Consider the following 21,913-nt stretch of genomic DNA (forward strand, 5'->3'; position numbering starts at 1 on the left):
TACCGTCTATTTCATAGGTTAGAATTTGATAGAGACTTTTCTAGTTGAAAGGCTTACTGAACACAAGGGATTTATAAATAAATCTAATTAATTTGTTGTGGAAAAAAAACCCCACAGGGTTCTCACAGACTTTGACAATCTGGATTAAGATTGAGTAGTAGGATTATACCTACAGTTTTACCATACTGTTGAAATTGAAGTTTTTAATCAAGGCTTTATAGCAGTTGGTGGAAAGATTCCTATTGAGTTTAATTGACATTTGTTTCAAGCTTCTGGAGTTTAAGTGTTAATTACTAGACATACTTGGTAAACGATATCTTAGAGACAGTTCATAACATCATGTTTTTGTTTTGGAACATAAGAAGTCTAAACTGATTATTTTCTTGGTCTTGGTATGTCCTATTTAGTCCACTGCTAATAAATTGTTGATTTTGTATTTTGAATTGTTTATGGCAAGTGTTTTTCAATTAAAAACTGTAATGTATTAATAATTGAGAGAAACTGAGCATACATTCATGAGTATCTATGCAGAGGAAATATGCACGTTTAAGCAGAATTTCCCCAATCAGTTTGCCTTAAGGCAGAAGTAATTTATATTCAGACGAGAAAAAAAGAGAATGTTAATATTGCAAAATGAAGTACTAAAAAGGTTTAAAAAGGCAAAAGTTAAAATTGCTTATGAAATTTCTTATGCTTTTGTATGTGCGCATTTTGTGACTTTGCTTTAATTACATAAACATACAGTGTCTTTTGCTCGGAGATTCTTAAGTATTGTCATTCACCTGTGGGATGGATGGCCCATGCACACCTTCTACTTTAATAGAACTTTATATTATTATCTGTGTTGCGAGCCTGACAAGAGCACTTATATAGCAAACCCTCGTGCTGCGTAATGTAGAAATGAAAAGTGCTGCTTTACAATCCGATTGCAAGATTAGAAACAGCTGGTAAATAAAACAAACCAGTAGGACAACATTTGTGAAGAGTGATAAATTTCTTCCTTACTACCTGTGGAGTGCAGAACTGTTCCAAAATAACAGTATTGCTGCGTTTAAACTATCCAGCCTGCCTAATGTTATGTTTTCACCATAAGATGCATAACCAGTATCTAGAGGTCTCCACAGTGTTGTGTTCACAAGTGCAGGTCTGACACTGGAAGAAGCAACCTAAAATGGATCTCATCTCTTTCTTCAGGAACAAAAGCAACTCAAATTACCAGCTAATAGCTATGCAGGGCATTTCTGATCTCATCTACCCTTGTGTCTGTGTTAGAGATTCGTTTTTGTAAGCAACTTCTTTTGATTTAAAATGATACCCAGATAGGTTTGTGATTTTTGATAAAAGATTAGATACATAGTTTCCTTTCCTTTTATTTTTATAATGGGAATTTTCTTAGTGTGAGCCAAAAAGAGGAAAGGGATTTCAAGTTATAAATGCCTATACAATTTTTTTCATAGGGAGCCTGAGTGCAAGGCAAAATATGGCAGTGGTCTAAAGGAGAGTCGTGGTTCTAGATATTTAGAGGCTGTATATCCTTTGAGGCAGGAGCCACCATTTTGTTTTATATTTATACAATACCAGTGCCTGTATGCTTCTATAACCCTTGTACTTTGTAAGATTCAGTTATCCCCTGATAAATTGAAAGCTATATATTCACATGCTGCTGACTGGCCAAGCAGCGTGCTGCCCTCTAGAATATATACAGCAGAGTTCTGCCTGGCTTTCTGTCTGAAATTGGGATTAATCTCTATCCTCAAGCTACTGATTTTCAAAAAAAATGGTAGGAACTTACTGTCTTATGGACTTGTTACCACTTCTTACCAAATTTGGTTGAAGTTCACTCTAAATCTAGCTGGAGGGCAGGATGATCACATAGGCTTGATTCTTTTGGAGACTAACCTAAAAATGTCTTTTTGTACTGTTCATTGTTTGGAAGAAACATGTAGCATGTTTCCTTTGGTTCATTTAATTTTAATTTGTATAACAGACCATATCCAGTAGTAACCAAATACCTTTGATTTTATATGATATCCCCCCCACCCCTCACCCAGGTGGCATATCCCATATTGCTAACTTTTAAGATTTATTTCTAGCTGTGATTATTTATTCTTAACAACTTTTTCAGAAAAAGGAGTGTAAGAATAGTTCAGACCTGAAAACTTACTCATGTTTCTCCAAATACTATGTGTTTGGCTACATAGATCTGTTCCTAAATTTTGTCTTTAAGTTCATGTAGAGACATATGCTTTAAAAGAGTCTCTGCATCAGGGAACTTTAGAGAGAGAAAGAAATCTTTCCTTAATGGGACATGGAATTCTGTGTATCCAGTTTGACCATTTAAAGCACTTCCAGTCATTGATTTTCATTATATCAACTGAAGCTAACTCTTCTTTGTTCTGCACTTATACAATTTCACAAAGCAGTTAGTTATACTAAGTTTTTTTCTGTTTGCTTAAGAATTGCATACGTAAGTTAAATGGGTAAAAACTTGATTATAGAGCATAATTTAAAAAGTTTAAGCAGCAAATTGCTACTCCTCAGATATGATGTTTTCTCTGTCAGTCAGTGACAGACAGAAGCATCCATAAATCCAGATAGATTCTTGGGGAGGGCAGATTTAAAAGGTTTATTAAATAATTGAGCTCATCCTCCTGCAAGTGCAAAATGTAGTTCCCAGATAAATGACATCTTATTATTACAGGGTTGTTACTGGTTTTGAAATAGCAGGTACTGTATTGAAATGATGTTATAGAAATTAAGTATGGTTTTGGTTCAAATTAGTATACTCTTAAGAAAGTCTGAAAGAAGCTTCTGAACATGCAACATGGAAGCAAAAAGGGTCTCTTGAGTTCATAAAAATTATTCTTCATGTAATTATTTTTTTATTCTTATCTTTTAAAAGGTGTTGGTAGGTAATGAAGATGTTTTAAATAAGAGAACTTGAGGAGAATTCTGTAGGGTTCTTATTTTCACTTCTGAAAATAAATGCTGTGAAAAATTTCTTCATGCTTTTCCCTCAGTTGATTTAAATCAAGGTTTATTATTAAACACAGGGAAGTAATAATATTCTTTACACTAGCAAAAAGTAAGGAGGTTTGCCAAAAGCCTCCTTAATCCTGTCACTGCCACTTCTTCAAATAGCCAAATTCTTCAAATAGACAATCTTTCTGTTCTTTTCATATAACACCTGGGGACAAGTCTGTATTCTACTTCGCAATGAGAAGCTCTTCAAAATATTCACAGCAGTGCATACGTGCTAATTCTACAAGTTTTGACATATGCAAAAAAAAAAAAAAAAAAAAAATTAAATTAGTTTCTGTTCTTAGGTATTTGGTGATTGTAAAGTTCATTTTCAAATACATCATACAATTACTGAAAAAGTATTGCTGTTTACATTGAACTATGAAATATATTGTATCAGAAATACTTCAGAAAAAACATTTTGTTTACACTTGAATATAACATGTAGCACTCAAGTGAATTGTTTATAGATGCACTTCTGTAAGAGTCATATTTTTAATGGTTTTGGTATCAAATGTTGCTCTGTTTGCTTTATGTGCATATTCGTAAGACTGTGTCATTTAATGAAGAGATCTTTTTAAAGTATTGATAGCCATGAGTAAATTATACTATGTTTGATCTGTGTTAAAGATTCAAAGTCCAAGGTCTTTGAATAGAATTTAGAATAAAAATGTAATTAGGTTACATCCCTAAAGTCTGATATATCTTTAAACAAGACTGCAAATGAAACTTTATTAAAACTTCAAATGAATTATTTCTTTGCTTTTTTGAATTCTTTTTCCCTCTCTTCTCTTTCATGTCTGTTACTGACATTGCTGCTTGTATTTTACCTGTCTTTTCCAGGGTTTTTTAATTATTTACTGCTTAATGAGTAGTACTGAGATGAAGCTTCATTCAGAGCTGCCCGCTCACTAACAGATTCTTTTGCTTCAAAGCTTTGCAATGTCTTGGACTACTGCAGCTGAACCGGCAGTTGTCATCATAAACTTTCCTGGAGTCAGTGTTTCCCTTTAGGAACTGATAAAGGTGGTGCTGTTTCCAGGGGTGCTTTCTCAGCAGGACTGAGAGCTGTTGGGGGGTTTACATGTCCTCAGCCATTATCAATAATCTGTAGAAGTCATAGCTAAAACAAACATTATGAAGATATTAATAAAAATATGTATTACTCTTCAGAGGATCATAGGATGACTCAAGGTGGAAGGGACCTCAGCAGGTCATTAGTCCAACCTGCTACCCAAAGCATCCTTCTGAAGTAGATTATCTGCACAGCAGAACAGCTCCAGTGCTGGAGCATTGCATTTGATATTAAATTTGTTACTGGAAGCTGGGAAAAGTAAGGGGAATGGGATAGAATCTGAATAAAATGTAATCACTACAAAAAAATTATTTAAACAGAGGCAAGTATTTGACATGAGTTAGCAAAAATGTAATTTAGTGAAACTAATCTGCTTCAGTGTCACTTTCTGTATTTAAAAGATAATGATCATATTACTCTTTGAGATTAAACAGTAATATAGCTTATTTTCATTTGGTCCTATTGAGCTAAAAAATCCCTCATGCCCTGAAAACCAGAACTGCAAAGCATGTGCCATTCTTCACTATTCATCACTCAGATTTCACCTCCCTCCCTGCATTTGGAAATCTGCCTATAAACAGTGAAATATTTGTGAAACCTGAAGTGTGAGCATCCCACTGAGTGTGGGCCTGGTTTTATTCAGAGCCTGGAGCTTTACATTGTGAGCTTCCTTGAATACATTTTGTATCTTAGGTAGCCTTTGCATATAGAAAGCACTTGGATGCTTTACAAACATGGAAGGAGGAGGTTTGAATATTATTGTGAAGTGAGAGTTCCATTCTCTTTAAAATGGGTATATTGTCATTCAGCTGGTGTTCAACATTGTTTGCAGTGTTCTCTAGATTAAAATTGACATATATCAAAAAGTGTTTATTTATATATAATCAAACAAATCAGAAGGCATCTGACAGGTGTTGCTTTCATAAAATATGTCAACCAAAAAAGATTTAAAAATTTAAATGGTAAACCAAATCTTTCTGTGTTGGCTCATTTGAATATGAATGTAGGACAGACAAGTTAGTGGAGTTTTCATATGGGACCTGTTCAGTTGTCAGTTTTTTTTTCCTAAAGCTGGACACTGGTGTTGGAAAAGTACATTCTTTATTCTAGTTTCATTGTGAGCAAAATGCTGCTAAAACAGTTTGTCCAATTACAATGTTGTAAAGTCTTCAGAGATTCTGGATTCTGATTCAGACATAAACTTCTGTGAAAATGCCTGAAATATGAATATTTTTTCCACAGTTAAGCCTAAAGCAAAGGGTAAAATCAGTGATACATAGTTCAGATAGCAAGACAGTAATTATAGGTATGTTCCTAGCTTTCAGAGTTAAGGGTTACACTTAGTATGAAATCACTCTTTGATTTATTATTGTCTTCACGTATGTCCATAGGTTATATTTCATACCACTCTCTAAAGTATATGTGAGGTCTGTGTGCATATAATTTTGGGGGTAATCATGTAATTGACACCAGATCTTCTTTGTGGTTACTCTGAGTAGTTGGTCTAGAGAGTAGCTGTATGTGTCTTAGATAAAATCTGAGAGGTTTTGTGGAGAGCCAGAAGCAACAAGAAGTCCTGGAACTAACCCAGAATCTTTGAGAGTACAGCATAGTAGCTAGAAGAAAGGCAGGAGGAGGATATCTGTTTCAGTCTCCCCTACAACAGTGTCTGGTCCTCCTGTACTTTTTCATGTTTTCTTGTAAGAACAAGATTTTTCACAGCAGTTCCTGTTCTGGTAATATGCTCTTCAGTTAATTACAGTTTTTTTCTCTTGCTTGTCCACAGTAAACTATCCCTGCAGCAGCTGTCATTTCAGCTGCCTGTGGGAAACCCTTCTTTGCAATTCAGTAGTGTTGGCAGCAGCAGGGGAAGGGATTAGAGAGCAGACAGGCAAGCAACCAGAGAAACTACTGTTATCTCTAGCTTGTGAGGTGTCTCTCAGAGAACCCTTTAAACAACAACTTTTTAGAGCGTTTTTAATATCATAATGTGTTGATGATGCGATATTAGATACCGTGAACAGTCCTACTGTTCTCTATGCACTGCCCTCTCGGTATATTCTGAGTATTTGAGCTTTAAGGCAAGTAATTTAGGTTCTCACAGGGCAAGACTGTATATGAGCTAATGCTCACCGGATTCCTCTAGTTCTTTTTCTTTCTGGACAACAAATGCTTGCTTAACTAATGTCAGCAGAAATAATATAGTATTCTCTAAACTGCAATACCAAGGCTTAGCCTAGCAGTTCTTGGCCCAGACAAGGGAACATAAAATACCATATTTTTGCACTGCAGTCTCAGTCCACCAACACCATATCTCAGGTTGTGTGATGCTCAACTTTCCTTTTATCTGTATCCTTCTCTTTTATGTCCTCAAGCCTTATACCTCTCAGGCATGCTTTCAGCTGACTTTGAGCAGCTGACTCTAGGGAGAAATCTACTGGTGTATTGTCAAATTGGGGGAATTGTCAGAATACCCCATGATCAGCCAGCATGTCCATTACAATATTCTTATGAACCGTCTATGTCATTTTGCTAAAAACTCCCTGTGGTATCTTTCTGAAAAGTGTTGTCAGGTCCTCTATAGTAAATGAAACTAACTTTTAATGCTTTATCTCAAGAACACTCAACTTGATTGTTGTCTGATGATTGGTTGTGGTTTAGAGGAATTTTGAAGTTATGGAACTGCAAAATTTTATCTTAAATCTCTTCCACAATTTTTGTCTTGCTTTTGCAGATGGCACATAAACTCAGTTCTTGCATCTGAGATCAGTCCTAGTGACTTCTATACAATTAATTTCACCTCAGGAGTCCAGGGTGGTTCAAGTGTTTGCTGAATGAGAGCCTTGTTTTATGATTCTTGTGAGCTTTTTGTTCCACCTCCCAACACATCTCTGTTAAAAGACTTATGACAACCTCTGTAGATAGTGGCTTACGTTGGAAAGTGTGACAGGTTCTTAACTTTTTCAGCATGAATAATGCTACCATAATTATCGTAATTGAACATAGGAAACTAAAAATAATACAAGTAGTTCAAGCAGTTAAACTGAAATGTAAGCCTATATCTTTTAAAATAGTAATTACGTTTTTCTTTTTTTACTACCATTAACTGTTGCTTCAAGCAGATTTTATGTCCACGTTGTACAGTGAAGTAACTGATTACAAAAGATGTCCTAGTTCTAGATTAAAATATACCATAATATACATAAAGCTTTATTGTTCCTTTAGGTTGTTGTTTTAAGCTAAAGTGGAATATTTTCTAAAGTCCTCAACAACTGTTTACAATTCAGAACTAAATGTGCTTTCTGCTTTTACTAGTGCTGCTGAAGAAATGTACCTAACAGACCTGTCACTTTTTTGTGCAATTGTTTTGGTGACATTATTTTCATTGGTGAATGTACGAGCTGATAGAAAAGGAAATCATTAGGTGCTCTCGGTATTGCTGAGGCATGGAGCTAGAACAGGTCAGTCACTGCATTTTCCGGATTGTGACATTTTAAATTACCTGTACACTACTGGAAGCAATCTGTGGACCTAATTAACATCTCACCTAATTAATTGGCAGGACTGTATATAAAGAATTCTAGATAGTTTTGCATTGCCTTTATTAAATACCATGTTATTCAAATTTCTATCTCTAATTTCAGTATTGAAACTTCAGATTTGTGTGCTGTTTTCTTAAGTGGGAATAACTACTTTTTTTCTTCTCCTTCAAGTAATCAATGCACTGCTGAATGAGTTCATTTTAATGCACTCAATCATACCTCTAATGTTTGTAGCTTACGGGCGCAAGCATCAGTAATGCAGGAATGTTATATGGCTTTAGTTTGGGCCATTTCATAAAATATTCATGGAATCAAAAATGTGCATCAAAATAGCGGCTGAGAGAATTACATTTATGTGCCTGCTTTTATGGCAGCTTCACATTTAAACCCATTTGTGTTAATATCTAGTCAATCTTTCTACTTAAAAAAAAAAAAAAGGCAAAATAGTAGTCTCTATATATATCCTTTTTTGGTTTGATATCTATTTTGATATAACAAATGTATACTTTTGGAGTGGGTTTTAGGAAGGGGAATAAAGGAAGTTTTAGATAATGCAAAAACATTTCTCTTCAGTATTTACAAAATTACACTGAGTTCTTTTGCTTGAATGAACAGATTTATTTTTTTGACTTCTAGGCAACTCAGTGAAAACTGTAGCACAAATCTTTGTGCATATGTACATAGTTGCTATGAAAATAAGAGTAATTTCAAAAATTTTTGCGGCAATGTCTTACATTCATATAATTGTTTAAAACTGATTCTTTACTCCCAAAATTATGCTGTGACAAGGTTTACCTCCCATGTTTAAGATTATTGCTGGTAGGGTTTCTTTTGTTATACCCTGAGCTACATTAAACTATAACATTTTAGTAGTGATAGTATGTATGTTATAAGAGTTAAATTTCTGGGGTTTGGTTCCTTTTATAAACAGAGAAGAGGTATCAGAGATTTTCAAATTTCATTTAATATATACTGAGCTAATTTCTGCATGGCAGTGGGAAAAGAAATATGCAATTGCTGTTAATGCTGCCAACTGAAAAAAGCTATACTGCTTTGTGTAACATTTTGCAGATAGATTTTTTTTCAAATATAGATTTCCTAGAAACACCTTCTGGATTTTCTCTTTGAATTCCTAGAGATATAGAAAATAGATTTCTACAAACTATTCCAAGTGATTTTCCTACTCACTGGCTGTTTAGTTGGTTGGGTTTTTTACTTCCAGTTGATAAAAGTAATTTAAAACTCTGCCTTGTCACTGCTCAGGTGAGATAAAAATATTCTTACTCTCAGAAATGTTCTGTAATGGGTTTATTACTTTCTTTTCATGTTTTTGAAGTTTGTCAGACAGCATCTACCTATGTCTGCACCTAACAGTTTCAGTAGTTCAGTGTTTAAAAACTGGGAGGCACTGGCCAGGTCAATTCCAACTGAACTAACTCATGACAGTGAATAAGCTTGCCACTACCCGGAAAACCTTTTTCCACAATACTTGACGTTCACATAAACATTACGGATTAAAGAAATAGGCTGATGTGTCATTTGCCAATGAGAACAAGGGATTTCAGATTATTTTGATGGAGAAATGAATTCCAAAGTCTAAAATGTTTTACCTTCTATGAATCTGAGAGCTCTCCAAATAGCTACTGTTACTTGAAAGAGTCTTTGATAAGCAAAATCCCAGCCATGTAAGGGCTTTCAGGGCAGGAATTCCATCTCTCCCTAATTAAGGAAACTAGCAGTTATTTTATTTTTTTTGCTCAGTATCTTCTTTTTGGTATTTTTCTAAGAAGCTAGTATTACTTTTTACTTCATAATCTTTCTTGGTAGTTTAGTGAAGCCAAATACAATTTAGGTCCCATTTGAATGCAGCCAAAAATACTGTATTGCTTTTCTATTTTGAGGCTTGATGTAGATGGATTGTTTCTAAAGAGGTTTCACTGAGATCTGGCAAAAAGGATATCAGGTCACAGCTCTTATAGTTAGGTCAACTCTTAAGAACTATAGGGTACATGGAATATATGAGTTCAATTTCTAGTCTGACAGAAACTTTCTCAAGGGGATACCGCAAGTGAGGACGCATGGGTAAAAATTACCATACCTGATAGTTCTAACAAGCTAAACAATAGTTCTGAAGGTTGCACATATATTTATCTAAATGATGTGTCCTGTTAAGAGATTATATTAGAATCTTAGGAGAAACTCAGATACTGTGTTCAGTTTCCAATTATATATCCAAGTGATACCATTCATGTGTTTGCTGCTTCCTCTTCTTACTAAAAGTTTTTGATTTTACACATGAGTCAAACTCTACTATTATAAAGAATCCATTACACACATAGTGAAACTAGATCACTTAAATGTATGGCAGTATCATTTCAAAAGGACAATCAGTTGATTAATAAACTTGGTGGGGTGGGGTGGGGGGTGGAATTCCAAGAAGAAGTCTGTGTGTGCTTATGAGTATCCAAGTGGATAAAATACTAGATCTAGCTATTAACATTAAATTTCCACTCAGTTTTCCGTCATTTGTCACAAAGACAATACCAGCTTCTTCAATTAATATGTTAAATCTGCATTCAGCAACTTGGATAACTGGAATTCTGTTGACTGCTGAGTTGGACTTGCCCTAAGAACTTAGCTGTACTGGATAGGCAGAAACCTAAGTTCAAATTGGAAGCCTCTTTAGGATGGACTAGAGTTTTCATCTGGTTTTAACAAGTCTCTGTTTCCTGTTACAGGTACTGTCAGTGAATCCTTAAACAGCTTGTACTGGTCATGATAATTTCACTTTGCATTTCTGTTTGCTCAGTCTGATGTCAAGTGTATGATATTTTGGAAAGAATGCATAGATCTTTTCCTGTCTGTTTACAGGGTCTGATAGCTACTCTGGCAATAAGATTTTTTTCTGACATTTTGGGACATCTGTCTGATTCCTGTCCCTAGCTAGAGTGGAACTGAATAAAGCCTGCTGTCTCCCCTTTCAGCTGATGCTTCATTCTTCAGCCCTTTTTGTTGTCTCCTCTGTGAGTCTTACATGAATCATAGGTTGCAGAGCCTTAAAATTATTTGTCTATGAAACTCATTTAATTAGCTGCTTCTTTGAAAGTTTCTCCTGCTTGTCAATTTTAGTAGAACTCATTTTAATAATCAGAGAAGCTTCATATGAAAATAAATTTAACTAATAAAGATAAGAGTTATGTTTTATATTGCAAAGTTGAAAGCATAGTTGTAAAAGAGTAACATATGCAAAATACCAATCTAAATTAAGTTAATAAGAGGAATCAGTCATAGCTGTTCTGCTGCCTCTAGGTTGGCTGGAGGCCTGGGGAACTAGCCTCATTTTCTCTCAGAATGCTTAAAGGTCCTTCTCCAAGCGTCTCTCCCTTCCTTTCCTACATCTGGGAAACAACTTTTCTCCTTCCTGGTTCTTTCTGTAATTTGAATGCAGCACTGTAAAAACAGTTTGCAAAACTAATTGTTCCTTATAAATCATGTTTCAGAAGAGGTGTAAACTGCAAATGCATTCAGCTTTTAATAGAAATAGCAGTTGATAAATTGGTGATCTACGGGGCAAGATTCCTCCATAACACACACACAAAGTTAGGAAGGAAGGGCCATATTCACAGTTTTCCCAGCTATAGAATATTTTTTGTAAAACAAGGTACTGGTGACTAGAATGTTTGGGGTTTTTTTATACGTAAATGATTTCTTCTCATCTTATCTGTCCCAGCCCTTTTTCTGTACCCATTATGGCTAAGGAAAAGCTTTTCTGTTCTGTCAAAGGATTTGAATTTCCACTGTCTAGAAAACATGGAAATCTAGATTGCGTGTATACATGGAGATAAATCTAGCTGAAGGTAGAGGGGAGGGAGGAAATAGCATGGTAAAATGAATTGACCTTTATCTTCAAACTTTCATTTACCTTAAAGATGTTTGAACATCTTTGAAAGTTTCAACTTACATTTGAAGACCTTAAAGTGTATTACTTCAGGCTCAATAATTAATCTGTTAGTGGTTAAAACCCTTCCAGTAAATGTACTACATAAACTCACCAGAGTTGGCCTAGTAATAACTGTTTAATAAATTACATTGCATAATAATCCTTCTTTCATCAATTAATGTACTTAAATATTCCCCTTCAGTTTTGATACTATTCTCCACATTTCAAATCTTTTAGCACAGGTTTTCATTATTGAAAAAGAAACTTGAATAGTTTTAATTGTGATTATTTATGCATAGATGTGATTTTGAAATGAGAGATCCACAAAGGCTATAGTCATTATCATTAATCTATAATAGATGTATTTTCTAGAAAATTCTGACTGCATCCTTGAGATCCCACACCCCCAACACTGTGAATCTACTAAGGAAAGCTAATTTAAAATGCAATAAGTCTAAATTACAACATTACTGGTAACTGTGAGGTTTGGCAGTATTTTCCAGTGATCTGTAAGTTACATATTGGAGATTCTTGAAAAATCTGTGAAACAATTGGCTGCAACTTACTTTCTAATGAGAAAATTATTATAGAGTAATAACTTTTAAAGATTTTGTTGATTACGCTGATTGTAGTTATGAATGACATTTTTCAGGTCATGTCATGAAAGCTGCTGAGCATTATGAAGTGTTTTATCAGCTAACAGAAGGTTCAACGTGGAAGGATGAGACAGGCCATACTTACAATTCGCTGGCATGTGAACATCTCTGGAGAATTTATACATTACTAGCAGACAAAATGCTAGAAAATAAAGAACACGACCAGGCCATCAAAACGCTAATAAAAGCTTTAAAAATGGCAAAAGAGGGTAGGTGGAAAATAACACTTTCACATTCCTTTATTTGATGTGCATGCCATGATTTTCCCAAGAGTAAAGTAGAAATTCTGAAGTGTTTGACTGGGTGATTATTTCCTACGAAATTCAAAGACAAATGCTATCAATACAGTTCCAGATCTCACTAAAGCAGAAATGCCGTCTTGCAGACAACAAAGAATCTTTTTGATTCCTGAAAGCTTTATCTCCAAGAAAACAACCTTGTGGGAATAATAGTATAAAACAGTGAACACATAATCAGAAAGTGAGGTCACTGATGGAAGTTCAGCTCACTGGTTTTGATTGGCTAGTCACTGTTTATTTGGCAAATTTTGAGTGATATTATCTGCTGGAGCACTACCTTTTCACTCTACATATTTATTTAGTACTTGCAAAAATAGGGTTTCTGTCATAAGCAAACAAGATTTTTTCTGTATATCTTAATACATGTAAATACTTCGAAACCTGAACTAAAAATATACAAAATTGCAGAATAGCTGATGTGGGAAGAAAGACTTCTGGAGATCATCAGGGTCAGCTAGAGCATGCTGTCTAGGACTATATCCACTCAAGTTTTTAGTATCTCCACAGGTGAAGACTTCATAACCATTCTGGAAAATATTTTCCATTGTTCAGATACCCTCACAATAACAAAATACCCTAGATCAGGTAAAAATAAAAATAAAGAAAAAGTGATCAAGCCAAGTACGGTGATTCTGTCACACACAGTAATTATTCATGCATTTATCCAGTATTGTCTGAACAGGCTTGCCAGAAATATCCAAAAGTTTGGTCTGGGAGTAAAAAGAAACTTACGATGGTTTGGTTGGGGTTTTTTTAATGTCTCTCTTGACATTGTTTGTTTCAAACCATTTTTCTATGCCCTCTCCTCCTCCCTCCAAGGAAGAGCCACTAGAGATGCACCAGCAGGATTCTGTTCATGGAAAATTCTGTTACTGAATTTTGAAAAGTACGTTTGTCTGAAATATCCACCATAGTGGGTTACACAAAGTACTCTATTATAGAGCATTACATGGCAAGAGGGAATTTGGCTAGAAAAACTGTTTAAGACAAAGAGCACAGAATCACAGTATTGTTAAGGTTGGAAGGGATCTCTGGAGATAATCTCCACCTGCCTTGCTCAGAGCAGGGTCAACTAGAGGAGGCCGGTGTCCAGCAGAGTTTTGAGTGACTTTTGAAGGATGGAGACTCTACAACCTTTTCCAGCATTCAACCTCACAGTATTTTTTAATTATTCTTGTGTTGAAATGGAATATCATGTATTTTGCCCATTGCCTCCTGTCCTGTCACTGACCACCACTGAGAAGAGCCTGGCTCCTTCCTCTTTACTGTTGCCTAAGAGGTACTGATAAGATCCCCCCTGGGCCTTCTCTTCTGTGGTCTCAACATCCCACCTCCCTCAGCCTCTCCTCCTAGGACACATGCTCCCCGTCCCTCAGACATCTTTGCAGCCCTTCCCTGGACTCACTCCACTATGTCTCTTGTACTGGGGAGCCCAGAATGGGACACAGCACTCCTGGCGTGACCTCACCAGTGCTGAGGAGAGGCAAAGGACCTCACCTCCCTCGACCTGCTCACAACGCTCTGCCTAATGCAGCCCAGGATCCCGCTGGTCACCTTTGCCACCAGTGTGCATTGCTGTCTCACAGGCAACTTGTCCACCGGGAAACCCAGGTCCTTCTCTGCCACGCTCCTTTCCACCCAGTCAGCCCGCAGCCTGGGCCGGTGCCTGGGCTTGTGCGACCCCACGTGCAGGACTTGGCATTTCCCTTCCCTGAACATCACGAGACTGCCGTCGGCCCTTTGCTCCAGCCTGCTGAGGCTCCTCTGACTGGCAGCACAAACACCTACCTGCCGGATCAACCATTCCTCCTGCTTTTGTGTTTCTGGCAAACACGCTGAGGGGGAGCTTGGTCACACCATCCAGGTCATTAACGAAGATATCAGTCAGTCTTGGTGCCAGTATTGATCCCTGAGGATACCACCAGGGACTGGCTTCCCAGTGGGCTTCATGCTGCTGCTTACAACCCTTTGAGGCCAGGAGCTCGGCTAGGTTTCAGTCTGCCTCACCGTCTGTTTATCTTCTATCTCATATTCTATCAGTTTGTATATGAAGATGTTACGGGGGTCAGTGCGAGAAGCCTTGCTCAAATTGACAGAAACAACATCCACAGCTCTTCCTTCATCCACCAGGCCAGTCACTTTATCCTAGAATGCTATTGGGTTGGTGAAGCACTGTTTCCATGTCTTAAATTCATGCTGAATACTCCTGATTGCCACCTTGTTTTAGATAATGCCTGTATGAAGCTTTGTCCGTGTGTGGATACGTTTAAAATTGGGAGAAATTACAACAGCGTTTGAAAGTTTGTATATAATATGAGATGTTGACTAACTAGAAATACCATGCTCTGATGCATTTCTTACACGAGAGGGAACAGAAAAAAGAAAGCAAATCTTACAAGCTGACTTTAACAATATACACATAATTTTTCAGATCTTTCAGAAATCTTAATAATTCTTGTTTCTCAAAATATACTGTTAAATGTCCATTTCTACAGACTTACTTTTCCTAGATGATTATCCTAGATGATTATTGGAGTGCTTCTCAGAAGTACAATAGAAAGTCTCAAATAATCATCTTTTTCCATGCACAGTAATTCAAGAGCTATTCATGGTATTCCTTAAGGGGCGTATTTTGCATATGAATTGCACATACAATTAAAATGTAATATTAATTACATATTTACCACCAGATACATTTGTTCTTTAAATTTAATAATGTATGTCCAATATTACTCTGTTAACCAGTTTTTGAGTAGTTGTTAGGATATATAGAGTTAAATTATCAAAAATGACAAAATAACTGAAAATATTTTCCAATTCTTTAAATAAGTTTTGCCACAAATAAATGTATGACTATACAGCTAGATAGAATACTGCAGCAATCTACAGAAAATATCTGAAGTGTATTCAGTGAAGCCAAGGCAAGTTCCTAAAAAGAAATATCTCTATTAGACCCCAGCAGATACTTAAAAAATTAATAAGCTTTCAGGCATCTAAGCCAATGTGAGCTTTACCATTTATCATTTTTTTAAATGCCAGCAAATTATTTCTATTTCAGATTTTTTATTATATTGTCTTTGATTACATTAATTCCAAAGAACCAACATTTCTCATCTTGCCTTATCTCATGAAGAATATTTTAAAACACCATTTGAAATCTAAATGCTTTTATAAGGTAATTTTTGAGGAATAAACCAAACTTGAATTTGGGGACAAGAATTCAGTACTTTCCATTCCAAATGTTTAATTTGTGAGGGTATATTATTGTATTTTGCTATTTTTTTCTTTCAATTAAACTACTAAATAACCTATTTTGGTTTTATCTGCAATTTACATTAGCAGATCTGTTTTGTGAGTTGCCTATTTAGATCTTTTCTCTTGGAAGTATGTACCCAAATATTGAGAATGCCAATAGTTAATCAGCTGAAGAAGGACCTGTGTACCCAAAAACTTCTCCAACTTTTCCAGCTGCATCTGTTGACTGATCAAATACAAGCTTTTATCTTTTTCTACAGCTGTTGGCTATAATGCATGCTTAAGTCACAGCTACAGTAAAACTGCTGCTACTGATATTTACTGTAGTAACTAGAAGTAACTAGTAACTGCTGATGAAGTTTCCCATCAACTTCCTCTTGCTAGTGAAAACTGCTGGAAATGAAGATTGTCAAAATGGATCATAAGCCTTTCCAAAACTTACTTTGACCAGGCAAATGTTCCAGCACTCTTACTTCAATCACTTTCTCAGCTGAGACATGTAGTAAATACCGCTATGCACAGTATATTTGCCACTGTTCTCTTTAAATTTAAGATTTAGAAGCTCATTTCAGACAAGTTCTCCAGTCCCCATTCCAGAACCACAGCCTCTATCTGTGAAGCACATATTTAACAATTTAGTTAAACCCATACTGGCTCTGACTGCCATCTGTAATATCAATTCTGTCCTTCTGGACCATCATCTGTGTTTATCCACTTTACGAATTAGGATAAGATATTACCCACGTCAGATTCAGCCTGTTTTTAAGTGAGGAAAGAAGTTTTTTATATCTCCAGAAACTTTGCACTTATTATTCCTCTGTGAAACTCTATTTCTTTATCCTTTTGTCTCATTAAGCCTTTTAAAAGATACTGAATATTGGAAAAGACCATCAGGTTTTTGAGTTACAGGCTTTTCATAATTTTATGTAACTTAATAAATGCTATAGATAGAGGATTACTATGGCCTCAGCAATTATAACATTCAGGTAGTTTAGAACTAGATGTAGGCTTCTGTGTGTTTGGACATAAAGAATTTATTAGCCTATTTTAAGTAGATAGTCTCCCTTCTCATTGCAATTTGTGCATTTTGCAAAATGTCTTGACATGTAGTTATGCTTCAGGCTGATTTTCCACTCTATTGTGTTTGATGGATGTTGAGCAACAGAAAGATTGGATTTTTGGCTATTTTTAATATAATGTTTAATATAATTACATCTACAAAATTTTTTTATGGATACTCACGCTCTGGAGGGAAATTTTTGGAATGTAGTGTGAAATAGCAAGAATTTATGTAATTTATTTATTATAAATTTCAGAGTTGAATGGATGATTTTCTATTGAGGGAGCTGTATAAAAAGACCAGCAAGCCTTGTTTGTTAGATCAGTATTAGTGAAATAACAACTATCGTGGAAGAGTGTGATGCACTCCAGTTAGCAACTGCCTCTGCAGAATTTTCTGTGACTATTGCTTGCAAGTATAAGTTATCCCTTTCTAAAGCTATTCTAGCTTACAGTAGCTTGCAAAATAGCCATGAAAATAAGTAATATGAACATGGTCTACTGATAGTTCTCTTGGTGTTTCACTAAAATTCACGTTATCAAAGTGTATGGGTCAATATATTTTCTGCTTATATATTACTGTGTATTATATATTTGTAGGTACTTTTATATATGAATAGAAAGAGAGAGGCTATGATTTTCTAATGTGAAGACACTGTGAGTAATATTAAACAATTCATGATAGAGAACATTCCAGCATATTAAATTGATTGTACTGCATTACTTACTGGAAGATATCTTCTCTGACTTTGCTGAACTTTGTTTAAATCCATAGCCTCTATTTGTAATTGTCACTATATATTTTTTGGAAAGAGGTAAATGACAATGGTAAGGAGAAGGAAAATCTTACTACAGCCCTTAAACATCTATATGCTATTCAAGAACCTGCAAGAACTGTCTGTACTAATGTAATTTTGTTCAGATTACAATGGTAACTGTAACTTTAATCCTTTCTTCAGGAGGTGATAAGATGATGGAAGGAGAAGCTGCATATTACTTAAGTTTAGCATACCATTTTGCTGGAGAGCAGCAGACAGCATTATCAGTAAGTTATTTTAAAGTTACTTTAGTTTTCTCAACGCCTTTCTCAACATCTCAGGCATTTTGGAGAGTGGAAAAGACTTGAAGAGTCTTGGCTCGTGAACCTTGTATAACTATGTCTAGTTCTGTAGACAGGGATCCATGTGGCTTAAGCAATTATGGTTCCAATAAATTCCGGAACTGATGGAGTCCATGTTCCATGCTTGGATCTGTAGAAATAATATAAATTGACAATTTATGTTATATGTGACTAGCTTTCCTTTGCCTGTAATCATACATATATGAAACAAATTTTATTTAGTCAGTTTTTTGTATAAAACACCAGTTGTGCAAACTAGTTTGATACAGCATATTTGTGAGCAACAATCAAAAATATATCACATCTTGAGACTTTCAGAACATCAGGAATTTAGAAGAAATATGAATTGCTTTTGGTATGAAAAGCTATAATGCTGAGGCAATCCCTTCTGTTGATACTTGAATTCAAGCTCATCTTCTCATGTTTCCCTTGAGCCTCTCATACATAATAACTGTAAGACAATGATAATTCTACATGTGGAATTCTAGTCTGGAAGGAGAGTTCTAGTTTATCATAGGTCAGTGTGAGAGGTAAGATAAGCAGCAGCTTCATTTGTCTGTGCCAGTCATCAGAGAAGTCTTCCATGATCTTAAAAATCTTGTATGGAAATTTGTTTGAATATTTTATCCATGGTCATTGTGATTAATCAGCTGAATAATTACTATTTCTACTTCTTTTTGTTCCTTTAACTGCAGAATGACTCAGTATTTTATTAATGAACATGTTTTATAGAGATCATTCTTTGTGGTTATTTGTTGTGGTGATTTTTTTTTTTTTTCAGAAATAGACCAGTAGAAGTTAATTCATCATGGGTTTCGGTATTGCTTACTTGGCTTCTGCAGTGTAGGAGGGGTTCTAGATTTCTGTCTTGAAATATCTTCTTACATGTTTTCAATGATTTGTGATGATTTTCCAGAAGTTATTGACCATCTTTATGCATAATTCTTCAGTGCTGATAGGCCTATCTTCTGTATAAATCAACTGAATGCCATAAAGTAGAAGCCTGTGCTCACATCAGTTGCAGTCCAAGTCTGTAGCTGAATATGAACATATTTCAACATTTAAAAGCTACGTATAATTTTATAAAATTATATCTAATAGTTGCAGCAGCAATGAGAAGAGGATATTTAATCTCTTCCAAGAATACAGTATGACAGATTAGACTAGAATTTTTTTGTACTAAAGTTTATCTACATCGTTTTTTGACTTACAGGTGTGACAGCATTCTCACCTGATCAACTTTTCTGTTGAGTTTCTGAGAGTCACAATAAACTGTGTGAATGATAAAGAGTAGCAAGATAAACAAATGTGCTAAATAAAGAAGCTTGCATGCGTTTTTGCTCTCTCCATCACAGGAGAAATTAATTAATGAACAAGACTGCACAATCTACATGATATACAAAGGATCAAACTACCCTTGAAAGTGTCAAAAATACTAGATGTCCTGGCATTGTTTCCTCAGGATCTATTTTGCTTACATTTTATAGCTACTCCTTACCCTTTATTGCTCCCCCATGTCTCCAGCAGTCATTTAGAAGTTCCATTTCTTTCTGTCATGTGCAGAATGATTAACTTTTTAAGGAAGATTCTGAAACCTTGAATTTTGTAATGTACTACTATTAATTCAAAATATTTACACAATAAATTGGCTTATTGTTTTTAGTCTTACAAAAACACCTGACGGGTAAGGAAAACAATACACATTTTTGTTAAAAGGGAAAGAAAGTCTCTGTAGTACAAAAGAAAAATTATACTTTATATTAAATTTATAAAATGTTATTTTAACAGTAATTAAAATACTGGTAGTTTTCAGTGTGAATAATATGGTGGCATTTCTTAATATAATTTCTGATAATATTACATAAGAAACCTGGGAAGTACCTTATTTCAGAAAATATAGTGTGCGCTATAGAACTAAGAAAAAGGGGTCAAATTTTAGTTCCTTTTGTCCTTAACAGTAATCAATATAGACAGCAGAAAAATATCAGTGGTTGATGGTACTGTTGAGCACAAGTTGTCCTCACTCTCCAATTAGAAATCATTGCCTAAAATTTACCCTTCTGTTCTCAGTTTAATGGCCTCTGTATCCAAGGGGAGCTCAGATGCTTACAGAGATGAAATCATTGCATCCTGTTCCCAGAGGACTACTGGTTATCATTACACATAACATGCAGACAATACTGCTAGGAGCCAGTTTGCCTCATGGTAATATGTAGTTCATCACCAGCTTCTGTAGCATGCTAAAGAGGTCTTGCCACACAGCTTGGGACTATTCGGATGTAGGCTCAGGGGTCTCAGCAGTTATTTTCCTGCTTTGCATCAGTTTTCATCTTCTTTATCCTTTTGTGCTGTGGTCCACCTCAGGCAGTCTCCTTCTAGGGGAATCTGAAAGGAGCAGCTGTTACAGATACCATTTCCTCCAATTGTTGCCACTTGGTTCCTTTTGCTGTTCAGCGTGCTACTCCCTCCCCCAACATGCACACTCAGTACCATGCATATAAACTTGTTTCTCTTTCATTCATGTCTTCTAGCAAAGTGAAGAAGCATATGTTCAAAATATTCATTATCTGATGCAGTAATTAAAGGTTGAAATGATTAAGCTACAGACTATTATATCAAAAATATGCAGTCACTTTGTATCAAATGGGCTAGTTTTGTTGAAGGAGGTTTTTTTATTTGCTAGGCACTTGGTGTATAATCTAACATAATCTGTATAAATTAATTTTATTTGATATATATGATTGATTTTCACATACCTACACAGATGTAAAAACATTAAGTGTGTGCAAGTTTAAAAGCCTGAGAACTAATTATGGTCTATAACAGTGTAGTATGTTCATAATATTTTTCATATCATCTGGTTTATAACCAAGCCTAACAGCTTTTCCCCAAAATATAACACAAAATATTAATAGCTCACATTATATAATCTTAAACATTATAGATTTTTGTCAGGGAGAGTTCTCCATCTAGGCTAATTTTAAAGTAAAAATTACTGTTTACTTGGTTTTCTTCAGACTTCTGTAACAAGCTAAGTGTTAAGTAAAACACTTCTGTGTCATTAGAAATCTCACATAAGGTATTGTAATCTAATGCTTGATGTGGGGATTTATTTTTTTTAAAAAAAAGGGGCTTTTAAGAATGCTTCAAAGAGTTGGGCATCAAGGGTTTTTTCTCTTTCAATTAGAGTTGCATGCCAAATCATCAGGAAAATTCCAGTCCTCATCCCTGGCCTGAGCATTAGTTTTTTGTTAAGCGTTCCTTTACTTTGAATATTGAATCCTGTGTTTCAGATATGTTACGTATTTAAATAATAGAGGCAGTGTTCACGAGTACTTAGACTTATGACAAAATAAATGTGGTAATTTATGACATAATGCTACATGCATGAATTGTCAGAATTACAATATACAAGCCACAGGCACAAAATTATTAAGAAAATTTATGGACTTACAAAGATATCTTCACATTCAAAATGACCCTATTAAAGTAATCAGAGGTGATTTATGACCATACAGTTAATTTCTGGAAAAGTCTCTGTCAAAACAACAGAAAATTTTGTCTCAACTCATGCAGCTAGAGAGAACGTAAGTAAATTTATCTGGGATGCAGATATTCTGAAGTTAGTATGCACGATATATCTTATCTAATTATATCCATTATATCTAACTACAGAGATTACACCCATATGTATGTATGAATTTGGTGAATCAAGAAGGATCTTAGCAAATAAAAGAACCCAAAAGGTAGACTGAATGTTATCCTGTTTTCCTCCAAACATTGTGAAAGATAGTTGAGAAGAATGAGCATCATTCCTCTGAGATTTATTCTAGTACTTTGCTAGAAGGCTGAACTTCAAGGCACTTTTCTGTCAATGGTGTCTGAGTAGACCACTGAGTTTAGGTTTAGGCTTTCATTATTGTTACTACAAAAAGAAACACTGGAA

The 21,913-nt window shown here is 35.2% G+C and overlaps 1 protein-coding gene across 1 annotated transcript in view; it reads left to right on the forward strand.

Moving 5' to 3' along the window:
- TTC29 (tetratricopeptide repeat domain 29) overlaps nucleotides 1-21,913 on the forward strand; it is a 136,014-nt gene that overhangs the window by 38,655 nt on the left and 75,446 nt on the right. Inside the window, exons 5-6 of the mRNA XM_026867005.1 lie at nucleotides 12,231-12,443; nucleotides 17,807-17,892. Coding sequence (XP_026722806.1) covers nucleotides 12,231-12,443; nucleotides 17,807-17,892 — 299 coding nt within the window. The remainder of the gene's footprint in view (nucleotides 1-12,230; nucleotides 12,444-17,806; nucleotides 17,893-21,913) is intronic.

Source organism: Athene cunicularia, unplaced genomic scaffold, assembly GCF_003259725.1.
Source record: "Athene cunicularia isolate RWA unplaced genomic scaffold, athCun1 SCF_1, whole genome shotgun sequence".
Classification (NCBI taxonomy): Eukaryota; Metazoa; Chordata; class Aves; order Strigiformes; family Strigidae; genus Athene; species Athene cunicularia.